The sequence below is a fragment of the Enhydra lutris genome, unplaced genomic scaffold (assembly GCF_002288905.1).
Source record: "Enhydra lutris kenyoni isolate GAN:26980312 unplaced genomic scaffold, ASM228890v2 scaffoldscaffold23, whole genome shotgun sequence".
Classification (NCBI taxonomy): Eukaryota; Metazoa; Chordata; class Mammalia; order Carnivora; family Mustelidae; genus Enhydra; species Enhydra lutris.
Window position 1 is genome coordinate 14,745,535 of NW_019154107.1, and position 27,427 is coordinate 14,772,961.

Below are 27,427 nucleotides of genomic sequence, written 5' to 3' on the forward strand. Positions count from 1 at the left end.
ACATTCATTGTTACTAAATGTATGTATTTCTCCTATAAGATCAGGAAAATACATTAGTATGAATGTGTAAATATATTTAAAAAAATATCCAAAGCCTATCTATAAAATGAGAGGGAAAGAAAAACTCTAAAAAAAGCATACATCTACAAGCATAAAGAGAACAGGAGAAGAAAATGGAGCAAAATCAAGATGCTAGCAAATTTGGGGAAGCACTTCCTTGCTTTATGACAAAACCAAAGTTCTCAGGCTCACTCATATGACCAGCTGAGGATCAGGAATAAAATGTTCTTCTAATGAGTTGTGGTTACTTTTAATGTGGAATGATACTTAGCAAGGAACATCTGAGTGCTAGTGAGATATTATGATTTATAATAAGGAATATATACTTGTTCTTTATCCTAGGAATTTCCTAAGTGATAAGAGTGATAAAGATGTCTTTGGTTATGTTAATAAGGTGACTTTTGGAAAGTCTTTGGGCAATGTAAGGATAGGACCTATTTGGGGAGGGGGAAAACCAACCTTATATGAGCTGAGGGTTGGTATGGTTGATTAAATCACTAGTCATTGATAACTAATTCAATCTCTAGCCCCTCTTCCCTCCCCATGAGTGGCTGCATTTTCTGAAACAAGATCATGAGGATATAAAAAAAATGATCAAAAAAGAAGAGTAGTGTTAAATATATTTTACGACGTAGATCAAAAAACTTATCTCTCCTAAGTCCTGTCTTAGGAAGCTATAGGAAGTTATCCTTTACTAAAAACAAGAGAGCAAAGCAAGGAAGATGATGATACAGGATCTACAATGCTAGGGGTCAAACATCAAAGAGAAGTAGAGAGAGGTCTCTAGGGAGTAGCTGTGTTAAGAGGGTTATGGACAAGCATTCTAGAGGGTGGTAGGAGTAACAGTCTTGAGTTCTCATCTTAATTCTAACTTCTAGGATATCTGACAATGATAGTCACATCATCTTCTTTTTTTTTTCTTTTCAGCGTAACAGTATTCATTGTTTTTGCACCGCACCCAGTGCTCCATGCAATCCGTCTTCTTGGCGCTTTCTGCCCTTCTTTGTATCTTTTTCTTTGACTTATACTGTAAATATTGCTACTATCCATGGCCCCCAATGCTCTACCTGATGTCCCTCATCTATTTCTCTAGTCATGAGCCCTAACAAAATCATTAAGCTATGTAATATATATATATGTATATTACACTTTGTAAGTTAAATCCATTCAATTCCCAATACCCATTAAGTAAAACATTATATAACCAAAATCCATCAGCTCCCATACCCCATTCAGCAAAATAAAAGTCTGTCAGATGAACAGCAGCCTTAAGCTTCTTAGAGGGATTAAATTCCTCTTGTTCTCAAAAGAATATTAATGATAATAGCCAATACTAATTGAGTGCTTACCACATGCCAGGTATAATTCTATGTGTTTTGCATGCAGAACATCTTTTAATCTTTTAAATAAATATTTGATGGGGAAGATGAGGCTTATGAACATTTAGTAATTCACTTAAGTTTACGCACACTAAGTGGTGAATTGGGAATTAAAATTCAGGGTACTGAATCCAGTATTTGCCCTCATACTGATTTCCTGAATGCCTCACAACCAAATTAAACCAAATATTTGAATATGTAACAGCGAAGGGATCAAGAGCCACCAAACATACCTCTCTCATCTTTCTTTCTCAGTTCATCTCCGAATTTAAGTTACCTCTATCTGTCTAGTATCCTGAGATAGTATCTTGAGTCCATCAGATGCCTTCTTTGTTTCCCTTTTCCAATCATTAACAAACCATTGTTGTTTCAATCTATCTAACTAGATCTTCATTTATATCATCTTTGCCTCCTATCAGGACTCCATCATGGCTTGGTGGATTGGTTCAGGAAGCACTTAGAAATCTAAGTGTAGATTTTGAACTCAGTGTTACAAATACATATTTGGAAGTTGTATCCTCAAAAAATCAGTTCCTGAGTGCTTCCAAAGCATCAAGCCCAGTGTTAAGCCCTGGATAGAAATGATATTTGAAGACATGAAAGAACATGAAGGAGAAAGTGTTCACAGAAGAAAGGACTGAGATAGTGGCCAGTATGACCAACTTTGATTTCAATTGCTCTCTCCCTTTCCCCCTTCCTTATTTCCATTCATTCCATTCATTCAGTAAATATTTATTGAATATCATTGTACATCAGGGTTTATACCCTAGGCTGAGTATACAGTGATGACTGAGTCGAAGTTCAGACCCTCAAGGATCTCATTTAATAGATGTGAAATATATGTAAACAATAATTATAATGTATTTGACATAGCTTCTACCTAGTGAATGCTATGAAGAAAGAAACTATTGGTAAATCAAGCTTATCTCCAATGATTTCTGGCCATCCAACCTAGATCATGAGAGACACAAAGATCAGGTCAACTCCAATGCAAAAGCGTTCAATTTACATAGACATTCCTTTCCGTCTCACAAGCAGATGCACATGCACATGCATGCACATACACATAGTGATAAAGGGACTTTGTATTGTCTCTTAAATTTTTTTCTTAAAAATTAAGATAATTTTTAAATTTTGACCTTAAAGTTAATTTCAGGAACTGAAAATAAATATATTTTTTTAAAGATTTATTTATTTATTTTAGATAGAGCGTGGGAGTTGCAGGCACGGTGAAGAGGAACAGAGAGAGAGGGAGAGAAAAACCTCAAGCAGACTCCCATCTGATTGCAGAGCCTTACACAGGGCTCAGTCCCAGGACCCAGAGATCATAACCTGAGTCAAAACCAATAATATGCTACTTAACTGACTTAGCCACCCAGGCACCCCTGCATACTCTTTCCATGATAATATACTAAAGTGAAATCCTTTTTCATAAATTCTCATGGGAAATTTACCTGTACTTTCCTACCAAATCCTCTCCTTCAATAGTCTTTCTTACCCCCCATAAATAACCATCCCATCCTGTTTAATGTTCAGGTTAAAACTGCCTAAACTTTTTTTTTAAACTGTTTTTCTTCACTCTCTCAGTCTCCGTATGCAGTCCATCTGTAAATTTTATTATCTGTGCTTTTCAAACTATAGCCATTTTCCTTCAGGTCCATGGGAACCAACCTGGTTCTAGAATCCGCCCCTCCACACCCAACCTGGATTATGACACTGTCCTCTAGTTCACCTCTCAAACTCTACTTTTACAACATACATTATAAGTTACATTGCTTCCAGTCACACCTGAAAACACTCAGTCTCCTAACCTACCAGGAAGCCAAAGCCTTTACGGTGGTCAGTAAGTTCTATCTACCTAATTTGTCCTGCCACAGTACTGTTTCACCTGTAATTCATGGTACTCATCCCCAGCCACTCTAAACCAGGGACCCTGCTGTCCCTGGAACACAAAATCCTTCAGCAGGACTTCTGTACATGTTCTTTCTGTCTGGAGTTTTGTATCTCTTCCCTCAGGCTTCTTTCATCTCCCTTTAGAGAGGTTTTCTCAGAATCCACTGCACATAATAGCATCCACCTTATTCATTTTAGCAACCATCACTATTTGAAATTCTATATTCTAAGTTTCAGAGAGAGAAAACAAGTTGACAAATAAGTACAGAGAATGTCGAAGAGTTTGCTAAATGTTTCCTTGTTCAGTTTCACACATCTGGATCACAGGGCCTTATGATTAAAGGGACATTTTTCTTTCCACTGCCATGTTTAAAAATCTAGAGCACATGATCTGTAATATGTGCTCAATAAATCACAAGTTAATTAATGTAGACTTTCTGTGTATTTCTGTCAAAACATGTTTCCTTAAATATAAATGACTTTTTAAATGAAGGATAAGAACTTTTAATGCATAGACATAATATTCAAAATATTTATTCACCACCTGACATAATAGCTGTAGAAAATTTTAATAATAAGATCAAGTTCTCACTGGGAACCTCCAAGTTCCTGGGCTCCCCTGCTAGACCTATAGAATCAGAAACTCTAGCTATGAGTCCCAGCAATCTGTTTAGGTGATCTGATGCAGTATGCTAATGAGTATGCATGATATCAAATAACTACCAAAAAATGTAACCCACTTGAATCTTCATTTTAGATCCACATGTCTATTCTCTAAGTGTAAAGCGTAGGCTTCGTATTCAATTTTGCAGGAAGGATTAGTGGTTGTAGGGCCGTCTAATTGCTCTATCATTGGCTATTGTTTTAGAAGTAAACATTTTCAACCAGAAGTCGAATATAAACATGATTAAACCAATATCTCATTGTTGGACCAATCGGCCCCAGCAACAATGTAATTATTGCGGAATGGCTTCATGTTCTCTCACATCCTCCATTCTGCCCTCACACAGATCTCTTTGGCCACTCACCACCTGATAGGCCAAGCTTTCTCAACTGTTCCATGTTTCTACATGTAATTCTTGATGCCTTTATCTACCTCTAATTTGTTGTTGTGTGAACAACTTCAGATTAAATGTCACCTCTTTTCAAAAAGCTGTCATCCTCTCTAAGCCAATAGTCATTCTTTCTTCTGTTGCCATGACACCTGTATTATATTAAAGGCCATATTTATTAGTTTATATAATTGTTTCTCCCCTTAAATGATATCTTTTAGGGAAGAAAAACTATGTTGTGTTGTGCCTCTTACAGTATACAATACTATGCTTGCTTGCCACATAGCTGGCACTCAATAGATATTTGTTGAATCTTGGAAGGTTATTTTAGCAATCATATATCTCCAGTGGGATGGTACCAGAGTGCCAACTATTCTTCCTGAAATGAAAATAAATCATGAAATTCAATATATGTTGTCTTGCTAGAAAGTTATGATAAGCCCTAAGACAGAATAAATCAGGTAACTAATACATTTGCCTATCAGCTACAGATATTTTTTTCCCTAGGAAGAATCATTCTCATTGGTAAATACTTAAATTTTCCAGCTAAATATGCTTGCCACTAAGACCATTCTATACTATATAGGTAGAGCAATCAACAATTCCAATTTTCTCCTAAGATATTTCAGAATGCAGTAGCTTAAAGAACAAAACATGTGTACTTTTAAAAACTACCTAGAGTTATTAGAGCACAGTAAGTGGGTTAATCAACTACATATTTCTAAGAAAGATCTGCAAAATAAACAATAAATTATTTGTTTTTCATTAAAAATAGTGAGACCTATCACAATCCAATTTTCCTTGCACTAACTAAATGATATTCTTTGTTACTTAGGTACTTTGCAAAGATTAGATTCAAGAAAACATTCAACGTAATGGTTCTCTGTGGAGTAGACCATTAGCATAATTATCTAAATTACAAACACAGATACAACATTCTAGAAGTCATCTTAACATACATGTTAAGTAGTCCACAATTCCAGTAGGGCAATAGTTCATATTTCTCACAAAATTATTTAAATAAATGTTTAAATTCTCTCTTATACATGATAATTTGCGATTAATGAAAATAAAAATTAATAATAACAAATAAAAATACTCACAATTTAGATAATTATATTGATAACTAGATTATGTCACTCACCAAAACTCAGCATGTGCATGTATTACCATTTAATGTATTAGAAATCATGTGGAAAAACTCAATTAAAAACCTTTCTCATCAATGGTTGAGTTTTCATGTTACTAAACATTTAAGGTAGATTATAAGGCATCTGTTGGTATTGCAAGCATTAATCACTTTCCATTCTCAAGTTTTCAATGTCCTCAAATCCCTTCACCATTTCTCATAAAACTTAGAAATTTGGGGATGAATCCTGAGAAAAATGTAGCACTTGGTAGATGGAGTAGCTGTCACAATAGTAACAGATATAGAAATGTTACGGGTTTTAGAGCCTGATTTCTTGGGTTCCAGCTTCATCTCTTCCATTTACCATAAGCAAGCTACCTACACTCATATTTAGCTCATCTTGAATACTATCTCATGAGGTTACTGGAGCAAATAACCATAAAAATATAATTCAATAGGGTAATTAATATGAGACTATATAGGAGAAAAAGTTACTAATCTTCAAAATTTCTGAAATGAGGATGTCTATAGTTTCCTGTACTGATATTCACTTCACCAAAACAACTGTACCCAATAAGTCAATTCTTACCAAAGCCTTGTATGGGCTTGTTGGTGCTCAAGAAAGTCTTCCCCAAAATATACCACAGTGGCATATAGTTATTTTGAATTAAAGCTACTTAAGAAAATGTCAGAGCAAGAATACTCTGACCTTCCTTTGTTCCCTGAAAGCAGGAAATAAATCTCTCATGTAAGTTATCTTCCTTGTACCAAGAGATAAAGAGATGCTCTTACCATCAGAGACAGGGAATTCAGCGCTAAAGAAACTATACAAACAAGAGGTTGTATAAACAAACCTTGTTGCTTTTACTAATTTATTACTCTAGCCCAAATTCTGTAGACTTCCTTACCAGTTGAAACTACCAAACATAGGTTTTTCTTTATCCTGTCATTCCTTTGTCTAAAATGTATAAAAGCTGCAGGCCTTGGTCATTTCTTTGGATATCAGTTTTATCATTGGTCTTCCTTGTGCATGTAATTTACCTTTGGTTTTTTTCTCCTGTTAATCTGTCTCAATTTAATTCTTAGACCAGCCAGAAGAACATTGAAGGGCAAAGGAAATTTTTCTTCCAATAGCTGCTTATCATGATCAGAGATATAGTGCATTGCCCTTCATCTTCTATAGTAATCTAATTCTTTCTGGAATCAATTAGTATGGAGAAACAGGAAGCCAGGGGCATAACGATGACTTTATATCTATGTTGACCCTCCCATGACACAATATTTCTAATCTATCACCTCTGTTAAATCAAGCCCTTTGAGTAACAGTCCTATATAAATTTGTTAGTTATATATAAGTTTCAAATTGACACAAAGGAAATATACATATACTGTTACCTCTTTCACCGAAACAACGTTTTGTTTCTAAGTCTCATTATCTTCCTTTTGCATAATGAAACTGTTTGATTCATTTTAAACTAAGTGTGTGTCCATGCCTGTGTGTGCGTATGTATGTGTTAATGGCATGAATTGACATAGAGAGTGTAGCAGGATAATAAAACATAAATAAATGTTCTATCCTCCCTCTTCCATCCAAAGAAAGTAGCCAAAACCAGAAAGAAGTGAGCAGGCATCAAGGAAAGTTTCCTATATATAGAATTCCTTCAATTCAGCAAATATACTATACAGTAAAAAAAAATGGCAATATTTTATGTTTATGTTTTAATATTTATAAAGCCCTTTTAATATATGTTTTCTTACAAAGTAGACATGAACATGTAAGGAAAACAAGATGCAAAGAATTTTTTATTTTATGTTTACCTTTCTTTCCAAAGTGAATTCAAGTGTGAATATAATTATTTCCTCGAAGGCTTCATGATAGAGAGCTGTGTAAAAAAGCCTGGTTTACTGATTCACAATTTTGGTGTTAATTTGCATGACATCAGGCTTATCATGGTGGCTAGGATATAAATAATGATAAATTCTTGGGAAAAGTTTGTTATACCAGTTAATTCTGTCTTGTGTTATCATTATCCCAAGAGGGTAAAATCTGGCTTTTTAGTTATAAATATGTATTGTTGTAGCAATGAAGACATAAATGCATTATCATATCATAGGCCCTTGTGAAGTTCATAGATAAAACTAATTACACATTTCTACTTCATTTAAATAAAATATCAAGTTGTCTACTCCTTTTGGAAGGATCATACAGAAAAGTCTATTTAGAGGATAGAAATAAAGATAATCACTAAATCAAATGTAGGATCAAAACTGGTGTATAGCTCACTGGGAGATGGTTTAAAATCTTTCAATTGATCTAGTAGTAAATATTTTCCCCTACAGATTGCTTTTTCTCCAACACAAACATCAAGCAAGTTTTATGAAAAAATTATTTTTGGTCATAATTTCAAGTGTACTTTCCTTAAATAAGCTTGTGTGAATGAACCTGTGTAATTCTTATTATGTGAATTATGTATGTCATAAACAGTAAACAGTTTTAGGATTATAAAATACCTACAAATTACATGAATAGAATATTTACCTTGAATTAATCTTACCTAACAATGGCTTTGTGTTTATGTGGAGGAAAATAATGTTTGCTTATCTTTATAGAATAGATGTGATAAATCATATTCTAGTAAAAACTTTTGGAATTGAAGGTTAGTAGAAGACTTATTTTGAAGAAGAGATGGGGTCTATTTTAAAAAACAGTACTAGGAAAATGAGAAATCAGTTGGATTTACTACAAAGGTACATTTGGCTTCAATTGACACAAAATGATAAGACTTTCTTTAATCATATTTTCTTCCTTAAGTATTCCTTATATAATTTTACATAATAATAGAGAACTACGTTGTAGTCTCTTTTTATTTTACAAACATTATATAAATGAATGTGTGTGAGCCTCACTGTTAAGCATTTTAAATCATCCTATTCATTTTTATTATTGTTTGTGTGTTACTCTAATTTACCACACCAATGATAATTTTTCATTGCTTTTTCTTTTTAAAGTCCTCTTCAACACATTCTTTTTCATTCAGAATTTTTCCTCTTTCCTTAAACTTAGCAGATACTTAATTTCTGTACTATTGTCCAAAATGCATTTAGTATATTTAGTTAGTAGACTGGTACTGATCATTGGGGTTACAAAGAAAACATATTCCTGCTTTCAGTGGTTTCCAATTATCTCAGTGAAGAGTGTTTTTCTCTTTGATGATCCTTCTTTTAGAGTCTATCAGGTAGTACAACTTTCTTCATAAAGGTTTTCAGATTCATTCTAGCCCGCAGCACTGCTGTCTCTCCCACTGCCCATTCTGCTACTCCATTTAGCAATAATCCAGTATCCCCCAAACACGTAGGTTACATGAGATCTGAAGATTCAACTTCAACTAATCTTGTGTCTCCTACAGGCCTGGAGTTGTGCTGAAAACCATGTAATAACACAATAAATATGTGCTAAGTGACATATATGTTATGTTTATCTTTTGGTATCATCAATGGGCTTAAACTGAATCAATTGGCCTTTTCTTAATTCTCAAAATTAGATACAAAAACTTAGTCATTACTTGAAGTCCTGACCAGAAAAAAAATCAGATAACATGGAAAATATATTTTAAGGTTTTCTAAATGAAAAATCAACACACACATATATAAATTTTATCTCTAAATACTTTTCCCTCTGTCTTTATAAACATTTATTTCTATTCCTGACACCTACTATATGTCCAAATATGAAACTTTGGTGATTCTCCTGATCCAATTTTAATAGGCTGAGGGAGAACACTTATAAAACAAATGAAGGAAGTAGAAGTTGGGTTTGGAGTAGGGGATACTTAGGAAAAAACAGTCGATCCACTCATGCATGTAATTATTTTGCAGCCTTTAAAATATGGGCACTCATAAAGATAGGGGAAAATTGCTCTAAGGCAGTGCCAACAATGTATTCAAAGAAGACAGCATATCAAACTATCGTTTGTATATTAGAATGTGAGTTGTGGGAAATGATACTTGAAATGTCAATGTACAGAGAGTAATGACCTATTTAGATTTGTGGGAATGAGAATTTGCAGTGTTTGTCTCAGTTTCGTCTACATACCTTATTAAAACAACTCATTGATTTAATTCAAAGATTCAGAGTATTATGTCACATTTATTATTTCAAAAGATCTCTTTATGATTCTGATTTGTCCGTATATTTGTTTGAAAGCTTGTATCTATTGCCTGTTTTGAACTTTCAAAATTAAGAAGATTTTAATGAGACCAATAAATTTAGCAATTAAAACATATACAACCATCTGGTAAACATACTCTGGAATTAGAAATTCCAATTGTGGATATTTTTTAGTTTATTTTTCATTTCTTCTCCTTCAGTAGCGTTATAACTTTTTAATTATTTCTATCCACTTAGTTCAAAAAAAGTTGAGATTTTTAAAATAGGTATTCCTTTTTTTAAGTTTATTGTTTAAAGTTCCATAATGGCAAACTGAACATAATAAAAAAAATAAAGTTCTGTAATAGCAATTCATTAATTGTCAATTCAGTAAGTAAATAGAAATGAAATTTCCTTAGTTAAAATTCAGTAACTTTGCTTCTTGCTAACATAGTAAAGACTACCTGGCAAAATTCTGCTATCAAATACCACAAACAATGGATGATACTTGAAAACCTTTTATAATAGTAATGGCAACACTTTTTATACTGCATCTCCCAGTGGATTGTTTTGGATTCATTACCAAAACTTTTATAAAACAAGACAGACCCATGGAGAGAGTGATCCACATATATTAAGACTTTTAGGCATTGTGGTAGGAATCTTCACATATCCTGACCCTGTTAATCCTCACAATCACATGAAATAATCATTATCAGCCATTTTTGCTCCTCTTAAAGCTTGAATATAGGGGCCATATTTTAATAGCTTTATATTTCAATCATTGGGAGTTGATTCTTCAGGTAGACACCCAATATATATGTGTACACGTATACATGACTGTACAAAAATAGTACACAAAGCACTGATTTGCTGAAATTCAGAGTTAATTAAATGTAAATCCAAGTCTTTCTAACCTCAAAATGTATATAAAGCTCTTTACATGGTACTCTTTTTTTTTCCCATAATTTTTTTTTAATTTTATTTTTTATAAACGTATATTTTTATCCCCAGGGGTACAGGTCTGTGAATCGCCAGGTTTACACACTTCACAGCACTCATCATAGCACATACCCTCCCCAATGTCCATAATCCCCCCCCCCCCCCCCCCCCCCCCCCCCCCAACCCTCAGTTTGTTTTGTGAGATTAAGAGTCACTTATGGTTTGTCTCCCTCCCAATCCCATCTTGTTTCATTTACTCTTCTCCTATTTACATGGTACTCTTAATGCTAGTTTTCAAAGTAAGAATATTTTACTCTGTGTTCACATATAATTATCCAGAGTTGTGCTGTCTATGGATTATAAATTAAGTTGCATGTATAAAATAAATAAATATTATTAATAGTATGGGTTGATGCCTGCAGAAAAAGAGGATAACTTCTTATCTTAAATTATTTGACACGTGCCCTAAGTGATAGGGGCCAAATAGACCCAAGACAGTTGTATCAGTTTTTCTTGAACTAGCAAAGACTAAGAAGGACAAAAATATTATCACTTTCAGACAGTAAAAATTCCCTCATGTCTTCTGCTACTATGTAACATATACTAGCTACTTGGTGGAAAATTGCAGTTATAATCCTTGGATGACTGATGTAATTAAAGAAGCTCACATTATCACTAAGATTCAAAGATATATTTTGTCTAATTCAATAATTTCTCTTTATGTGTATTCTGCTGCTTCTTCCTTAATTAAAAGTCAGCATAACATTCCCAAATTTGCACAGCTAAAACAATGACACTAAGAGAAAAACAATATGGACATTTACATTTACCCAGGTACATAGTTCATTTTGAAAACCAGTCACTTACCTTATATCTTAGAAGTAACAAAATATTCTTACCTTAGAAAACTGTGCATTTATCCATTTTGTGAATGTTTTCTTTTGAACATCTTCTCTTTCATCTATAATGTAAAATTTAAGAAAGATTTAAGAGTTAAGAAAGAATTCTGAATATCACATTTTACAACAAAAATAACTCTCAATTATTACATATCAATGTTATTTTATATGTGGTGTTAAATTCATCAATAATGAAATTAAACATAAGCGATATTGGTATTGGGCATCCAAACTAAAAAAATGAGATGTCTAAAATAATTGATCCAGTCAAATTTATGCTCATTCAAATACTGTATAAAGGCATTATAGAAAAGTAGTCTCATCTGAATAAAGGAAATATTACTTATCCTCCTATGGCAAATAGATACTCTAGCATAATCAGAAGAGCCTATTATCTGTTATTTCTTCTGAAAAGTTATTCCTGAGCTTTTCCTCTTACAGACCACGTGAAATGATTTTCCCCGCTTTTGCAATACCACCATACTCTAACATGGGCCCCCCTGCATAGCCTCCTCCCATTATAGGAGAGGTTTCCTTATGATCAGGAACATGGTTTTGTATCCCAGAACCTAGCATTGTCTGCACAAACTAAGACTTCAGCAAATATTTGATAAATATACAAACACTTTAGAGGAGGGACATCTTACAACTCCAAAATTTTTAGTACCTCTTTTCATCCAAAAGTCAGGAAATTTCAAATCAAAATGCAAATGACACCCTTCATGGATTACATATAAATACTCAGAGGGAAAATCTCCAAGGACTTCTTACACCAATAGATTACAGTGGAAAATTATTAAGAAAACAGCTTCACAGAATTAATGCTTCTAAAAATTCTATTTTTTCAAGTTGGAAATTAGTATGGAATTAAATGGCAGAAAAATAATCAATCTTGATTCATTGAAAACCTTTTTTTAAGGCCAAAGTGTACCTTTAAATTACTGTAAATGCAATCATATTAATTAATGTTCAATAAATGAGTGCATCTGAGAGAGACTTAAAATGGAGAGGTTTTATATTTTATTTACATTGGATCAAAAGAACCCTTATGGAAATGTCCCGACAAAAAAACCTCATTTGGTCTTGGATTCTTTTTCAGCAGTAAATCTTGACTGCTTTTCCTGAAAATGGATGATCCATAGTAAAGAATCATTTTCCCATGACAAATGTATCCACATACTAAGAAAATCTGTTTATCAGTAAAGCACATAATTATTCTATAAGTGGATACTCTTAAGTGATATGAAATAACAGTGGATAAATAATAAACCTAAATCTGTTTTCCTAGATGAGAAAATTTTATTTAGCATCACAAAATACTTTTCTTCTTATTTAATTGTGTGGGTCCACAAACTACACTGCATGTGGGCAAATGTCAGGATTACCCATACAGTGCAGGATAATTCATAGCTACCATATGGAAGTTTTTTCTTTGGTGACAGTATGAATCAATAAAAATATATAGTAATAGTTTCTGAAACTAATCTAGCGTTTTGTGAATATACTTCCCTAAATTCAATACTATCCTTTGATCATAATGAAATACATAAACAGAACATTTCAAATGGTCAATTTTTAACCGTTTTCATGGACTTGTTGCAGGAAGACTTGCCAGTACATTTATTTCTCAATGAGAGATACACATTTTCTTGTGTTAATAATATTATTTGCAATTCCAGTTACTTTTCCCCTACATGTGCATGCAAATCCTGTCAGATATGGGAGAGTAAATGAGTCATTTGAAAGCACACATTTAAAGGTTGTACAACATGCCCAACCATCTTCACCAAAAGTTGAATAGGAAGATACCTGAAGAGATATGTTCCACGTACTTTTCAGTGAAAAGTAGGTAGTAATGCAATATTTTTATGGGTTTCAATTATATGTACAAAGAGTGATTTTTAGGTAGGCTTGAAGGCGGGAGGGAAACCTTGACATTATGTGCAAAAGAGTATATGTATCTATTGTGTCAACAGCACTGAAAGTAAATTTTGTCATACAAATATCACTAGGTCTTCTTTTTCACTTCTTTCACTTTTAATACAAGAAAAATATGCCTTTAATGAATTACTTGCTTGTTTTATTTTGCTATATAACATTTGTTTTAACATGGTAAATATTAATATAACTGGCTTTATTATTATAAAATATATATCATTTATTAGTGTTTTATTGTTCACAGAACTGTTTTACATGTCATCTCAATCCATATGTAATTTGGCATTTTATCCATTAAAAAAATACAAACTTGGAGTCCAGTCTCTCATGCTTTATCTCCCCCTCCGATTTCCCCCAATTCACTTTTCCTTTCCTTCTCCTAATGTCCTTCATGTTATTCCTTATGTTCCACAAGTAAGTGAAAACATATGATAATTACTTCCTCTGCTTGACTTATTTCACTCAGCATAATCTCCTCCAGTACTGTCCATGTGATATAAAAGTTAGGTATTCCTCCTTTCTGATGGCTGCATACAAACTGAGGGTTTTGGAAGGGAGAGGGGTGGGGGGATGGGTGAGCCTGAAAGTGGGTATTATGGAAGGCACATATTGCTTGGAGCACTGGGTGTGGTGTATAAACAATGAATCTTGGAACACTGAAAAAAATAAAATTAAATTAAGATGTTAAAAAAATAAAAATTTTAAAAAAGACAAAAAAATACAAGCTCGGAAGGAATAAAGCTAGTAAGTGACACAGATGAACCTGATATAGATTATTTGAATCAAAGTCCATGGCTTTTCACATTAAAGAGTTCACATTATACTTGCATAGATAATATGGAATGGCATAAGATAATAAAAGTCACAAAAGTTGAATGTATTAACACAAATACAAAAATAACCATTATTTGAGAGCCTCTATTTTAAACAATCCAAAGAATTCTGTGTATGCTGTAACTTAATGTGAATGACATTCTGGAATTTTATAGTCTGCAACCTGTATGCCTACATGGATTTATTCAGATTTATCCAGATTGGAAAACTGAACTTTCTTAAGATGCCAGATGATTCATTTGTTAATATTTTGAATAATAATGTTCTTATATTTACTAGTTGATATTTAGTGCTCAATTTTTGTCATAGATTAACATTATGAAAAAAATTCAAAAAATATTTAAATTTATTAATATTAAAATTAATATTAACATTGATTATTAAAAAATCACCCCAAAGTTTTGTGTCTGCTCATCATTACAATCCCCATAGGCATGTATTTTACATAACCACAACAATATTCTACCTTTTAAAGTTCATTTTATCATAAATATATTAGTTGCCATTTCCTTTTGTTTGTTATTAGAGGTTTCACCATAATGAACATTTTCATGCACTCTCAGCTTCTGGTGTATAATTGTCACAGAATAAATAATTGGGTCAGCATTAAAAAAAATGTTTGTGGCTTTTGCTAAATATTGTCATATTGCTTTCCCAGTGGCCATACCTATTTTTAGTGGTACTACAAAGAATGGGGTTATGCTGATGATAGGAGTTTTGTTGCTTTCATTTTTAAAGTGCTTGTTGCTTTATTAGATATAAGGAGATAGTTGATTCTCATCTCAATTTGAATCTGTTTGATTACTAATGAAGTAGGACACGTTTTCAAAATTTATTCTGCATGTTTCCACTTTTGTCAAAATACTTGTTTATAGGGGCACCTGGGTGGCTCAGTGGGTTAAAGCCTCTGCCTTCAGCTCAGGTCATGATCTCAGGGTCCTGGGATGGAGCCCCGCATCAGGCTCTCTGCTCAGCAGGGAGCTTGCTTCCCTCCCTCTCTCTGCCTGTCTCTTTGCCTACTTGCAATCTCTCTCTCTCTGTCAAATAAATAAATAAAATCTTCTAAAAAATACTTGTTTATAGCCTTTGCTCACATATCTATTGAGCTCTTGATATTTTACAATTACTGGGAATGAGATTATAAATCAGTAATTCTTAAACATTTCAAGTTGTGGACTCCATTGGATTATCTGATAAAAATAATGACCCTTCTCTATATAAAAAAAATGCCTATACAGACATATTTATATATTTCTTGGGGTTCACTGACCTCTCTGCAGAAGGTTCCTGTTACCATGAAATCCAAGTTAAGAATCACTATTATTAATTAAGCTATTTAATCTTAGTCATGAATGAATATATATTCCCAAGTGGTTGTATGTCTTTTAATTTTCATTTCATTTTTATTATGCTAAATTTTTACATATTTATTTTATTTTTTAAAAGATTCTATTTATTTATTTGACAGAGAGAGTGCAGAAGCAGGGGGAATGGGAGAGGGAGAAGCAGGCTCCCACTGAGCAGGGAGCCCAATGTGGGGCTTGATCCCAGGATCTTGAGAAGGCAGACACATAACAGAATGAGCTATCCAGGTGCCCCATATATTTTTATACATTTAAATCTAACCATTTCCATTGTTATTTCCCATGTAACTTAAAAGTTGACCCTTTTATTTATTTATTTATTTTTTAATTTTTTTTTTTTTTAAGATTTTATTTGACAGAGAGAGATCACAAGCAGGCAGAGCAGCAGGCAAAGAGAGACAGGGAAGCAGGCTCCCCGCTGAGCAGAGAGCCCGAATCAGGGTTCGTTCCCAGGACCCTGAGACCACGACCCGAACTGAGGGCAGAGGCTTAACCCACTGAGCCACCTAGGCGCCCTGACCCTTTTATTTATTTTTCAAGATTTATCTGTTTATTTGAGAGAGAGAGAGAGAGAACATGAGAGGGGATGGGGCAGAGAGAGAGAGAGAGAGAGAGAGAAAGCAGACTCCCTGCTGAGCAGGGAACTTGACAGGGAGCTTGATCCCAGGACTTTGCTGAAACCAAGAGTCATATGCTCAAATGATTGAGCCACCTACATGTCCCTAAAAGTTGGTATTTTCAAGCACAATCAGTTATATATCCATAGTTAATCTAAAGTGGATATACATAAATATACATATATGATAAATTGCCATAGAGCTTATAGAGATTATTTTAATACCTTAATAAAATGTATGTGATTACAGACATGGTCTATAGTAAGAGATATAAATATAAAATCAACAATAAAGAGAATGAGAAAAGAACAAAGTGAAATCTGTTTTACTAGGAAATTATTATCTATATATTCTTGTCTAGTCATTTCAAGAAGCACATACTCTATTTCGTTTTGTCTAGAGTTTGTTTATAACTGATTTTCTTTTACTAATAAAAATATGCCTGAGTATATTAATGTGAATAGCAAAGAACAAAATCTCTGTTAGAAAAATTTACTTGAAAACTGTTCCCTGGAGATGTCAAGGAGTGAAGAACTGTACTTCATAAATTGCAAAAAGTGACCAACATTTTATTTTATTCTCTCTATGGGGAAACTCATAAAATTAGCTTTCTACCATGACATAAAAATTGCATTTTGTCTCAGAATTAATTAACCCTTTCTAATAAAGTCATTTTTTATCCAATAAATCTGGTCCTTCATATTTTCTAAAATTAGTGCAATGACCTTTTGCCCTGTTATTACCTTTTATATTCCTGAGACCCTCAGTCTCCTATAAATGTAGGATAATTAAATTGTAATATTCATGATTTACAAGAGTGAGTTACTGCACAAAAGTGATGTTGGCAAACTGAGAGAACATTAAATCAGGGGAACTGGCTTCCAGTCCCAGTGCAGGACTTATGAGAATGGTGGCCTTAGAATTGCCTGACCTTGGTCTCTTTATCTGTGAAATAAAGATATTAATTGCCTTTTAACTCATGGAGCTGTTTTTAAGATGCAATGAAATCATCTGTTTATGTAGTAATTTATAGAATAATCATTTACAAAAAAATAATTATTTCCAGAATGCCCAGTATCTGTTGGTCATTATAGAGGTTACTGAGAAGGTAAATGGAACTCTGTTTTTACCACAGTTCACACCCTTGTAAAATACAGACGTATGCTAGATAAACATTAAACATTTTATATAAGCAAGGAAACATATATTCAAAGGATATTACAGGAGCATAAAGAAAGGGATATGTAGCCTTATGGATGTCAGGGAAGACATTTTCTAGAAGGGATTGGCTAAGTTAAGTCTAGTAGGTGGAGCCAAAAGGAAAAAAAAAGAAGAAAAAAAAAGATGCAAAGGGAAAGATGAATCTTTTTTTTTTAAGCTTTTTAAAAAAGATTTTATTTATTTATTTCACAGAGAGAGATCACAAGTAGGCAGAGCAGCAGGCAGGGAGAGAGGGAAGCAGTTTCCCTGATGAGCAGAGAGCCCGATGTGGGGCTTGATCCCAGGACCCTGAGATCATGACCCGAGCCGAAGGCAGAGGTTTAACTCACTGGGCTGCCCAGGAGCCCCGGGAAAGATGAATCTTTAAGATGAGATTGCAGGGCATAAAGAATACAATAACATTGTATGATCCCAGTCATAAATGTCATCTAAAAAAATGAATAAACAAACAAGAAGCAAAATCAAAACTATAAATACAGAGAACAAACTGATGGTTGCCAGAGGCAAGGAGGCTGGGCAACATGGTAAAGGGGAGCGGGAGATATAGGCCTCCAGTTTCAGAATGAGTAAGTCACAGGAATAAAAAGCAGAGCATAAGGTATACAGTCAATGATATTGTAATAGCAATGTGATGGGACAGATGTTAGCTATACTTGTGGTCAACACAGCATCATGTATAAACTTGTCAGATAACTATGTTGTACACCTGAAACTAATGTAACAAAGTGCGTCATCTATACTAAAAAAAAAAAAAGGCATGCTCTTCATTATACTTAATTCACTTTTGCTGCACTCTAAACTAAACTAGGAAGGAGGGAATAGCATGGGATGAAATTACAAAGGAAGTTGGGAGTGAGATCGTGGAGAGTCTCCAAGATATGACTCTATGTATGTGATCAGATAAGCCAATGTGAGTAGAAGCACTGAGAAACCAAAACAGAAAACAACCCAGTTATATAAACATCATGGATTATCCTCATTACATAGGCCAGTTCATCGTAATCTATGCCAGAAAGACATTTTAGAAAATGGCATTTCTTTGAGTGCTAGTTAGTATGTTAACTGAAAATCCTCATCACTTAAGTGACCCAGAAAATACAAGTTTAGAACTAGAAGGGGATATTAGAGTTGGTAACAGTTTAGACACACATATAGTGAAGAAATTACAAAGGTATATGAGTTTATTTCACTTTAATGAGAGGACTATTCAGTAATATGGGGGTGGGGGTAACAGGGTCTCTATTCTCTGATTCCACCAAAAATGAGAAAAAGGGTAATGAGAAATGTGGAAGATTTAGGATAAACATTATAAGCAAGGATACATATATTCAAAGGATATTACAGGAGCATAAAGAAAGGGATATGTAGCTTTATGGATGTCAGGGAAGACATTTTCTAGAAGGGATTATGGTTATGTGATACTGTGGAACATTATGAAGGAAGGCCCCAAACTCAAGAAATAGTTAGAAAATGGATTTACCATGTTATCAATGCTTCAAAATGGCAATACAAAGTGGAGGAGAGCAGAATGGAGAATGGCATGAAAAATGCTTTCTATTAAAACTGAGTAATAGCTTTTGATCATAGGATTACAGAATGTGAGGGCCGAAGGTGACATTCGTGGTTATTTCATAATGAGGAGGTCTAAAATAATTAAATTACTACACAAAGAAGAGAAAAACAGTGTCAAGGAGGTTTCCTTACTTCTGGCTCACTCTACAATCAATGTAGTACAGTTTTCACTGCTCATCACCCTACAAAAGTTGTTAATATTATCATCTATATCCTTTCTAATTTTCAAGACAGTGACTGTCTAACTATTCCCAGCACTTAGCACAGAATATGTTACACAATAGTGCTCATTAAAGGTGTTTTAAGTTAATGAAGACCAGATTTACTTTTCAGAGTTCTTACTTTTGTGCTTTGCAGATACTAATTCTATAGAGAGAAAAATGTGTTCATGTCCCAATCCCCAGAATTTCTGAATAAGTTTTGTTAAAATTCATTTGTTTTAGAGTAAGTTAAAGTATTTTAAAACTCCTTGTTATGGCAAAGAGAATTAAGGGTGCAGATGGAATTAGATTTGGTAATCAGGTAATTTTTGATAGGGAGACTATCTCCAGTAATCCGGCTTGGACCAATGTAATCACCAATGTAATCAGTATGCCCTTCAAAGGGGAAGAGGGACAATCTGAGAGAATGCAGCTTGACAAGGACTGGGCCCAGTGTGGCTGGTTTTGAAGATGGAAGAAGAGGGCCATGAGCCCAAGAATGTGGGCAGCCTCCAAAATGGAAAAGATAATAGATTCTCCCCTGCAGTCTCTAGAACGCCCATAGCTCTGATGGTCCTTAATTTTAGCTCAGTGAAGTCAATTTCAGATTTGAGATCTGAAGAGCTGTTAGATAATAAATAGGAGTTATTTTAAGTTGCTAAATTTGTGGTAATTTTTATAGCATCAATGGGAAATTAATACATAATCTTTCCTCTTGAAGGCTATCAAGTCCAGTGACAAATATACACTGATATCTACAAGGGGGTAGGAATACAACTGTGTAAAAGATAAAGTTCTTACCCTTTGCCTCTACTGCATAGTGAGAGAAACAGACACACACAAAAACAATATATAGCGGACACGCAGATAAGTTCTTTGCTAAAGAAAATACAGGGTTGGGGCACCTGGGTGGCTCAGTGGGTTAAAGCCTCTGCCTTCGGCTCAGGTCGTGATCCCAGAGTCCTGGGATCGAGCCCCGCATCGGGCTCTCTACTCAGTGGGGAGCCTGCTTCCTCCTCTCTCTCTCTCTCTGCCTGCCTCTCCGCCTACTTGTGATCTCTCTCTCTGTGTCAAATAAAATCTTTAAAAAAAAAAAAAAAGAAAGAAAATACAGGGTTTTGTTAAAAGCATATAGAAAGGAACCTAACTTGAAAAAGACAGTGCTTCCTCGATGAAGTGTTATCTCAGCTGAGTTCTGAACCTTAATTAAGAATATAGAAGCAGACAAGTTGAAAAAGAACCCCAGACAATAAAAAAAGCAGGTACAACTACCAGGATATGAGAGGAGTATGGTATGTTCAAGGAACAAGAGAAGGAGGAGGAAGAGGACCAAAGTGGTGAGATAAGTTTAGGAAAAAGAGAAATAATTAACCAAATTAGGAAGAGACTTAAACCTTAGCCAGAAGGCAGTTAGAAACCAAAACAGAATTTTAAGTAGGGAAATGGCAATACTGGTTTCTGTTTTTTAAATTTACTTTACTTTTTTTTAACTACTTTTTAAAAATTTTATTAACATATAATGTGTTATTTGCTTCAGGGTTATAGGTCTGTGAATCCTCAGTCTCACACAATCTACAGCACTCACCATAGCACTATTTACTTTACTTTTTATTTTTTTAGATTTTATTTTATTTGTTTGACAGGCAGAGATCACAAGTAGGCAGAGAGGCAGAGAGAGAGGAACAAGCAGGCTCCCCGCTGAGCGGAGAGCCCGATGTGGGGCTCGATCCCAGAACCCTGGGATCATGACCCGAGCCGAAGGCAGAGGCTTAACCCACTGAGCCACCCAGGTGCCCCTTTACTTTACTTTTAAAATGATTTTAAGTAATCCCTACACCCAGTGTGGGGCTTGAACTAACAACCCCGAGATCAAGAGTCACATGCTCTATTGACTGAACCAGCTGAGGCACCCCTGGTTTGGGCTTTAACAATGAATTTTATATAATTATGTATCACATAATATATATTATAATCCATGGCCTATATTGGTGAATTGCAGTGGGGCTGGAGAGAGGTAAATGCAGGCAATTACCTTTAATGGGTATTACTGATAAAAAGTGGTGATTGGAGCACCTGGGTGGCTCAGTCGTTAAAGGTCTACCTTCAGCTCAGGTCATGATCCCAGGGTCCTGGGCTCCTTGCTCAGCAGGGAGCTTGCTTCTCCCTCTCCCTCTTTCTGATGTTCCCCATCCCATCCCTCCTACCCCCAGCTTGTGTTCCCTCTCTTGCTGTCTCTCTGTCAAATAAATACATAAAATCTTTTTTTTTTTAAAAGAACTGGTTATTGATTATATGTAGAGGTAGGGGATTTGGGAGGGGTACAGCCAACACTACTACTCAAATTGGAGTTTTGAGGTCCCAGGAAGAAGAGAACTTGGATCTGTATCTATAATGTGGATATGGGAGGAACTGGGAAATATCGACTTTCTGGTGTTTTGAGACAAAAAGAAAAATATGTAGAGTAGGCAATTGGATGTAAGAGTCTGAAGTGCAAGAGAGTAATCTGAGCTGAAAATAAAGATTTGGAAGATAACAAGCCAACTGGCAGGTAGTAACTGAAGCCTCTGTTATGAATGATGTTACAAGAAAGAGTATGCAAGCTTTCCAATCTTCTGAAATATTACCGTCTTCTGGTTCTCCTTCCAACAAAAGGGCTGTCTCCTGATCTGTCTCATTGCTTCTTTGCCATTCACCCTGGAAATACTGGCATTGCCCCAGGGTCCTTGTCTTGGTTCACTGCATTTATTCTCCCTAAACAAAGTGACTTCCCACCACACCCCAACCACCACTACATATGGATACTGATGACACTGATACCTAAATCTTTATTTTTCATCTTGATTAATGTCCTGAGTTTCACATTGACAGAGCTGACTCAAGTTAATACCTCTACTTAGATGTCCTGTAGGTACCCTAACAATATCATTCATCTTCCCAAATAAAGTTACATAATCTTATTCTTCCTGAAAACAATGGCTTCATCATTCATCTAGTAACCAAATAAGTAACTCTCGAGTCATTATTCAAGTTTGAGAAATGCTTGTCCTGAGGTTAAAGGCCATCTTATTTAGAATGGCAAATAAAGGCTTTTATAATTTGATTCCAAATACTTTTCTAAACTTAATATCCATCATGCCTACTGGCACTCACACAAATTCTTTACTCTTCTACCCACATACCTACCAGGTCTATTACAGCCACACAAGCCAAATGTCTCCATGAATAAGCCACACACTTTCTTACTTTAGTCCTTTGTTCAAGCAGCCCCAGGAATATGACCAGAACACTCTCTCTCTTAGGATCAAGCAGAAACAGACACTTAAGAGTTGGTTGAATAAATCAAATGATTAATCAATGCTATAATTAAATCCTAGATCTACTAAGTCCCAGGCCAATGTTTTTCCCTCCACTTCACCATAATGCTTAAACTGCTCTGTTAATTATAAATCTTCGGTCTTAACCATCAACTCATTTCTAAAAATATCCATGGAGCACACACTCTGTATAAAATCACTTTCCAATATCTTCTCCCAAAATTTGTCCTTGGAATTCCTGTATTTATTTTCATCACTATATAGAATTAAAAAATAGTAATAGGGAATATTTCTTGCAAAAATATCTGTCTTGACTTTTCCGGGTAAATTACATTCTGGAATATGATGAAATTGCTCTTCACTTCATCTTTCATTACTGTTGTGGCTTTCAACACCACACAAAATGCTATGGATGACCTATCCGATCCTTCACCTCCCTTGCAAATGTTGCTTCTTTCTCAAATAGGTCAATTGCTTTTTATTATAGGGAGGTGATGGACCCAGAAAATAATTTGAACAGCTGTGTCAGCTCATACTGGATAAAAGTTCTCATCTCCCATTCCCTGCCACTTAATCACAGAATTTATGCTATATTACGATAAATGACTAGAACCTTACATAATCACATAATTATGCACTCACGAAAATAATCAATGACACCATATGTATGAAAAACACAATGTAGGAACTGTAGAAATATTTTATGTACATTTATAGAAGTTAGCATGAAATAGAGCATAATAACCATAAGGAATGAGGAAGAAGTTTAAAGTGGGAGATAAATCAGAACTCCAAGAGTGTACAAAAATGTACTAGGTACCATAACTTAGAAAACAGAGTGCCATTTTGGTATATGGTCTGAATGGTTCATTCTTGTTCCCTTCAAATTCCATTCTGACCCTAAGAATATGTATCAGATACAATGTAGGTCAGTGATTAAATGCATCCTTTCCAGCATCAAGTAGCCTGGGTTCATATCCCAGCTCCACCTCTCATAAGGTCTATGAACTTAGGCAAGTTACTTAATTCTTCTGTGTCTCATTGTGTCAATCTGCATCATGGTACAGAAATGTTAAGGCTAAATTGAGAGACTTATGATACATATTAATACTGAAACATTTAAAGAAAAAAATAGAGAAAACTTATTAACCTTTATTCCAAGATGTACCACTACTTCCTATGGACGAGGTGTATAAATTGCATTATCTTGTAAAAGAGACACAATTTTCTAGGTTGCAGTCATATTAACAATTAGTGAGATTTTTAAAACATGATTTATAACTCTGCAGCAAACAGAGTCCTCTTGATTTGAAACTAAAGAAAAAATATGAAATAGTATTAGTATAAATTATATCTCCTCATGTCTAGAAAATGAAATCTGTGCTTAGTAAGAATGAAGGAAGGAGACAATTAATATTTCTGTGGTACATTATAATTTATAAAGTGATTTCAAATATCTCATCTTGTTTGAATGTGACTATGTGGGTGTAAACTTGTTATGGTAAAAATAAGTTATTACTAATTAGTATGCAGGCTTGAAATATGTCTTAGTAGTGTGTCACTACTTATTTTTGAAGGAAGAGATAACTTATTTTTGTAAAACCATAATAATCCTGAACTAATTACGGCAGAATAAATAAAAATAAGATCCCAAGTTCTGTGATGTAATTTGGAGGTGAAATTAATCACTCGGATACTGGTCTAAGCACTAACCAGATTCCTGTTTCCATACCTCAACAAAGCCCATTTTAATTTTAAAATATTAACTTTCTCTACTAAAAAATTAAAAATTCATCATTCCATGGTATATATTTACTTATGCTATTGGATTGTAAAACAGTTCTTTGCCAATACAAAGGAAAGCAATCAGCCAAAGTGCACAATAGCCACTTCCAAATGTGTACGTCAATGAGATGCTTTATACACAGACAAAGGCTCAAACACAGAATTCTTTTTGGGGTGTATTATAAAGAGATATGTAAATCACGAGATGCATTTGCTAAACTTGCACTATGGAGTAAAGATTAAGAAAATGGTATAGTAGGTATAGTTAACGCCTCATGCTTTATTACCTTGGTCCAATGCTGAGTTTACCTCCAACTGTGAGCAGATTCTGTGATGTTGAAGCATCCACATTTCTGCTTCTTTGCATTAAGACTTTTTCCAGATATAGGGGAATTTAGTAGGCCCATCTGTGGCATAGCCAAGAAGTGACAGAGATTTAAAACTTCCCTAGGTATAATCCTCAGTAAATGGGGGACATAAATCAATGGATTAAAAAGTCCAATGGAACAACTGATGGGCATGTTCTTGAAGGCTCCTCAAGGATTACTGGGGATATTGAACTCAGAATGGCCCAGAATAGTACCACTATTTTCTCTTCTACCTTCCCTGGCTTGCTTCCTACATCCTTCCTTTATGTTATCAGAGATCATTTTCCAGATGAACTACCTGTACCAGTACTTGTTCGGGTTAGCTTTCTGAATAATTCAAACTAACCCATATGGGTACTGTTCCTAAGTTACTTGACTTGATCATGTACCATCCAGCATTAAATATCTTGTAGGCAACACCAAGCCTCAGTTTTTCAGTCTGTAAAATGGATATAATTATAGTAACAAACTCTGAGTTCTGTTTTGATGAGGTATCCTACATCAAGTGTAGCCTTAAGCAAGAACTTATTACAAAATAAGAGTCAATATAGACAATTACTATTTGTACTAACTATATATTTAATTGCATCAAAAGTTTGAAGGCAAATTGATGGACTGTATTATCTGCTCATGATTCACTCTCTTCTCTCTCTGCTTGCATGTATCACTCTAGGTGGATTATACTTCCCACCCCACCGATGTGGACTTCATCATGTGACTTGCCTTGCCCAATAAAACACAAGCAGACATAACACTGTGTCAGTTCTGAGCAAGGGTTTAAGAATCATGATGTGCTTTTTCATTTCTCTGGCCCTTCCTTCCTTTTACAGTAAGAAGATCATGTCTCAAGTAGACTATGTTCCCAAAAGGAGAGTAACATATGTGGGGTTGACCTGAAGCCAATACAGAGAGTGAAAGACACCCTGGAATAAGAAATAAATGTTTGCTCTTATAAGTCACAGAAATTTGCATTTTTTAACAGAGCATTATCCTGGAATGAAGCTGTCTATTACAGTGGGAAGATAGTAAATGTGCCCTATAGAATAAAATACAATAATAGACTGTATATAGCATCTTCACTTAAAATAGATTTGCATCCAATTGTTTAAATTTAAATTTAATATAAGCTGATGTATAGGTTTTAAATCAAGTATTAAAAACTCCCTGAAATTCCATTTTTAATACATTATCTTTTCTATATCGCTATTTCCCCTTATCATAACATTCAATATTTAAACATTAAAGCAAATATTTTTTTCTGGGACTCAGACCAGTATTAGCATAGACTGAAATCAACCTGAAAGATGATTTAAGGGAAAGGTATGTTCTAAGGAAATTCAATGGATTGTTGTAACAGTAATAGTCAGTACTTAGAATGCGTATTTATACCTTGTTCCAAATACAGAAAGCATGTAAAACAGAAATCAAGTTTAAGAGTAATCACTTATTCCCTCTTCACCAAATATGGAAGTCTTAAGCCAGTGTTTGTAAAAGATCAAGCCAGAAAGTATAAATAGAGTAAAGGCCAAACATTTTTCCGGCATAAACAAGAGAAATTTTGCAGTCACTAAAAGAGCATTAGGACCTGTCTTTTGGGACAGATTTCAGGAAATCATTACTGATTATAGAAAGGAAGTCTTGGGATTTAATCAAAAGAGGAGACAGTTTTGAGAGTTAATCAGGTGCCAATGTTAATATATGACCCAAGTGGCAGAGAGCAGAGGGTACAGAGTCCCACGATCAATTTTCATTCAGTTTGAGGTTGCTAATGCTGATGACAAGTGGTTACTAACACCTTTTTTGAAGATTCCTAGTGAAAGATTTCTCCTTTCTTTCAACTTCATTATGCTACTAAGAACACTTCCCTTGGTGCACAATGGCAACGGATGAGTTCTAGCTACATCTTGACTAATCATTTAAGTTGTGAATTTAGGCTAGCATGTAAATTAAGTAATTGTAAAGTTCCCAAACTAACATCATTGTTTGCACTTAGGTACAATTGTGTTGAATTTGTAGAGGAAAATATAACTTAGAGTTTAAAAAGATGTAGAAAGAACAGTATAATGTTGGATCCTTAGAAACAACATAAACATTTAACAAACACTGCAAGAGTTTGAGTTTTTAAAGGAATCAGCTGAATCCAAAAAGAGATTTTCTTACCTACAGTTTTGTCTATGTTTATAAATACTAAGTTGTAGTTATTACAAAAGACCTGAGTCAAATTGTTAAATGGCTTTCCCCACACAACCAGTGTATGAGCTGTTTTATATCTATGTGTGTGTGTGTGTGTGTGTGTGTGTGTGTGTGTGTATGAGTGGGTATGATTTAGACTGATGTGAATTGCGGCACACTGCAAACATTACTTTCTCATTAGAGAATAATAAATGACCTTAAAGTAGAACTCCAAAATTTCCCAACTTTGTAAATCAAAGATATTACAATTTCCCACTTTTCAGATTACTCTTACTATGCTACATTTGTACTAAACAGAATATAAAAGAATAGCTTTTCCGAGTTAGAATAATACAGTGATTTTAGTTGTGAACCAGACACTCTGGGTTTAAATAGCAACTCTGCTACTTATGAGGAGAGTGCCTCAGTTTCCTTGCCTGTAAATAATGATAAAAATAATGCTAAATGTGGCATTGTTGTGAGCCTTGGGTGACTCTTCTGCTTGGACCCTGGCTCTAACACTAACTAGCTCTGTCGATTT

General features: G+C 34.5%; 1 protein-coding gene across 1 annotated transcript in view; it reads right to left on the reverse strand.

The window, feature by feature from the left end:
* Nucleotides 1–27,427, reverse strand: part of LOC111150534 (dystrophin) — a 2,087,545-nt gene that overhangs the window by 1,877,169 nt on the left and 182,949 nt on the right. The window contains exon 2 of the mRNA XM_022508030.1: nt 11,502–11,563. Coding sequence (XP_022363738.1) covers nt 11,502–11,563 — 62 coding nt within the window. The remainder of the gene's footprint in view (nt 1–11,501; nt 11,564–27,427) is intronic.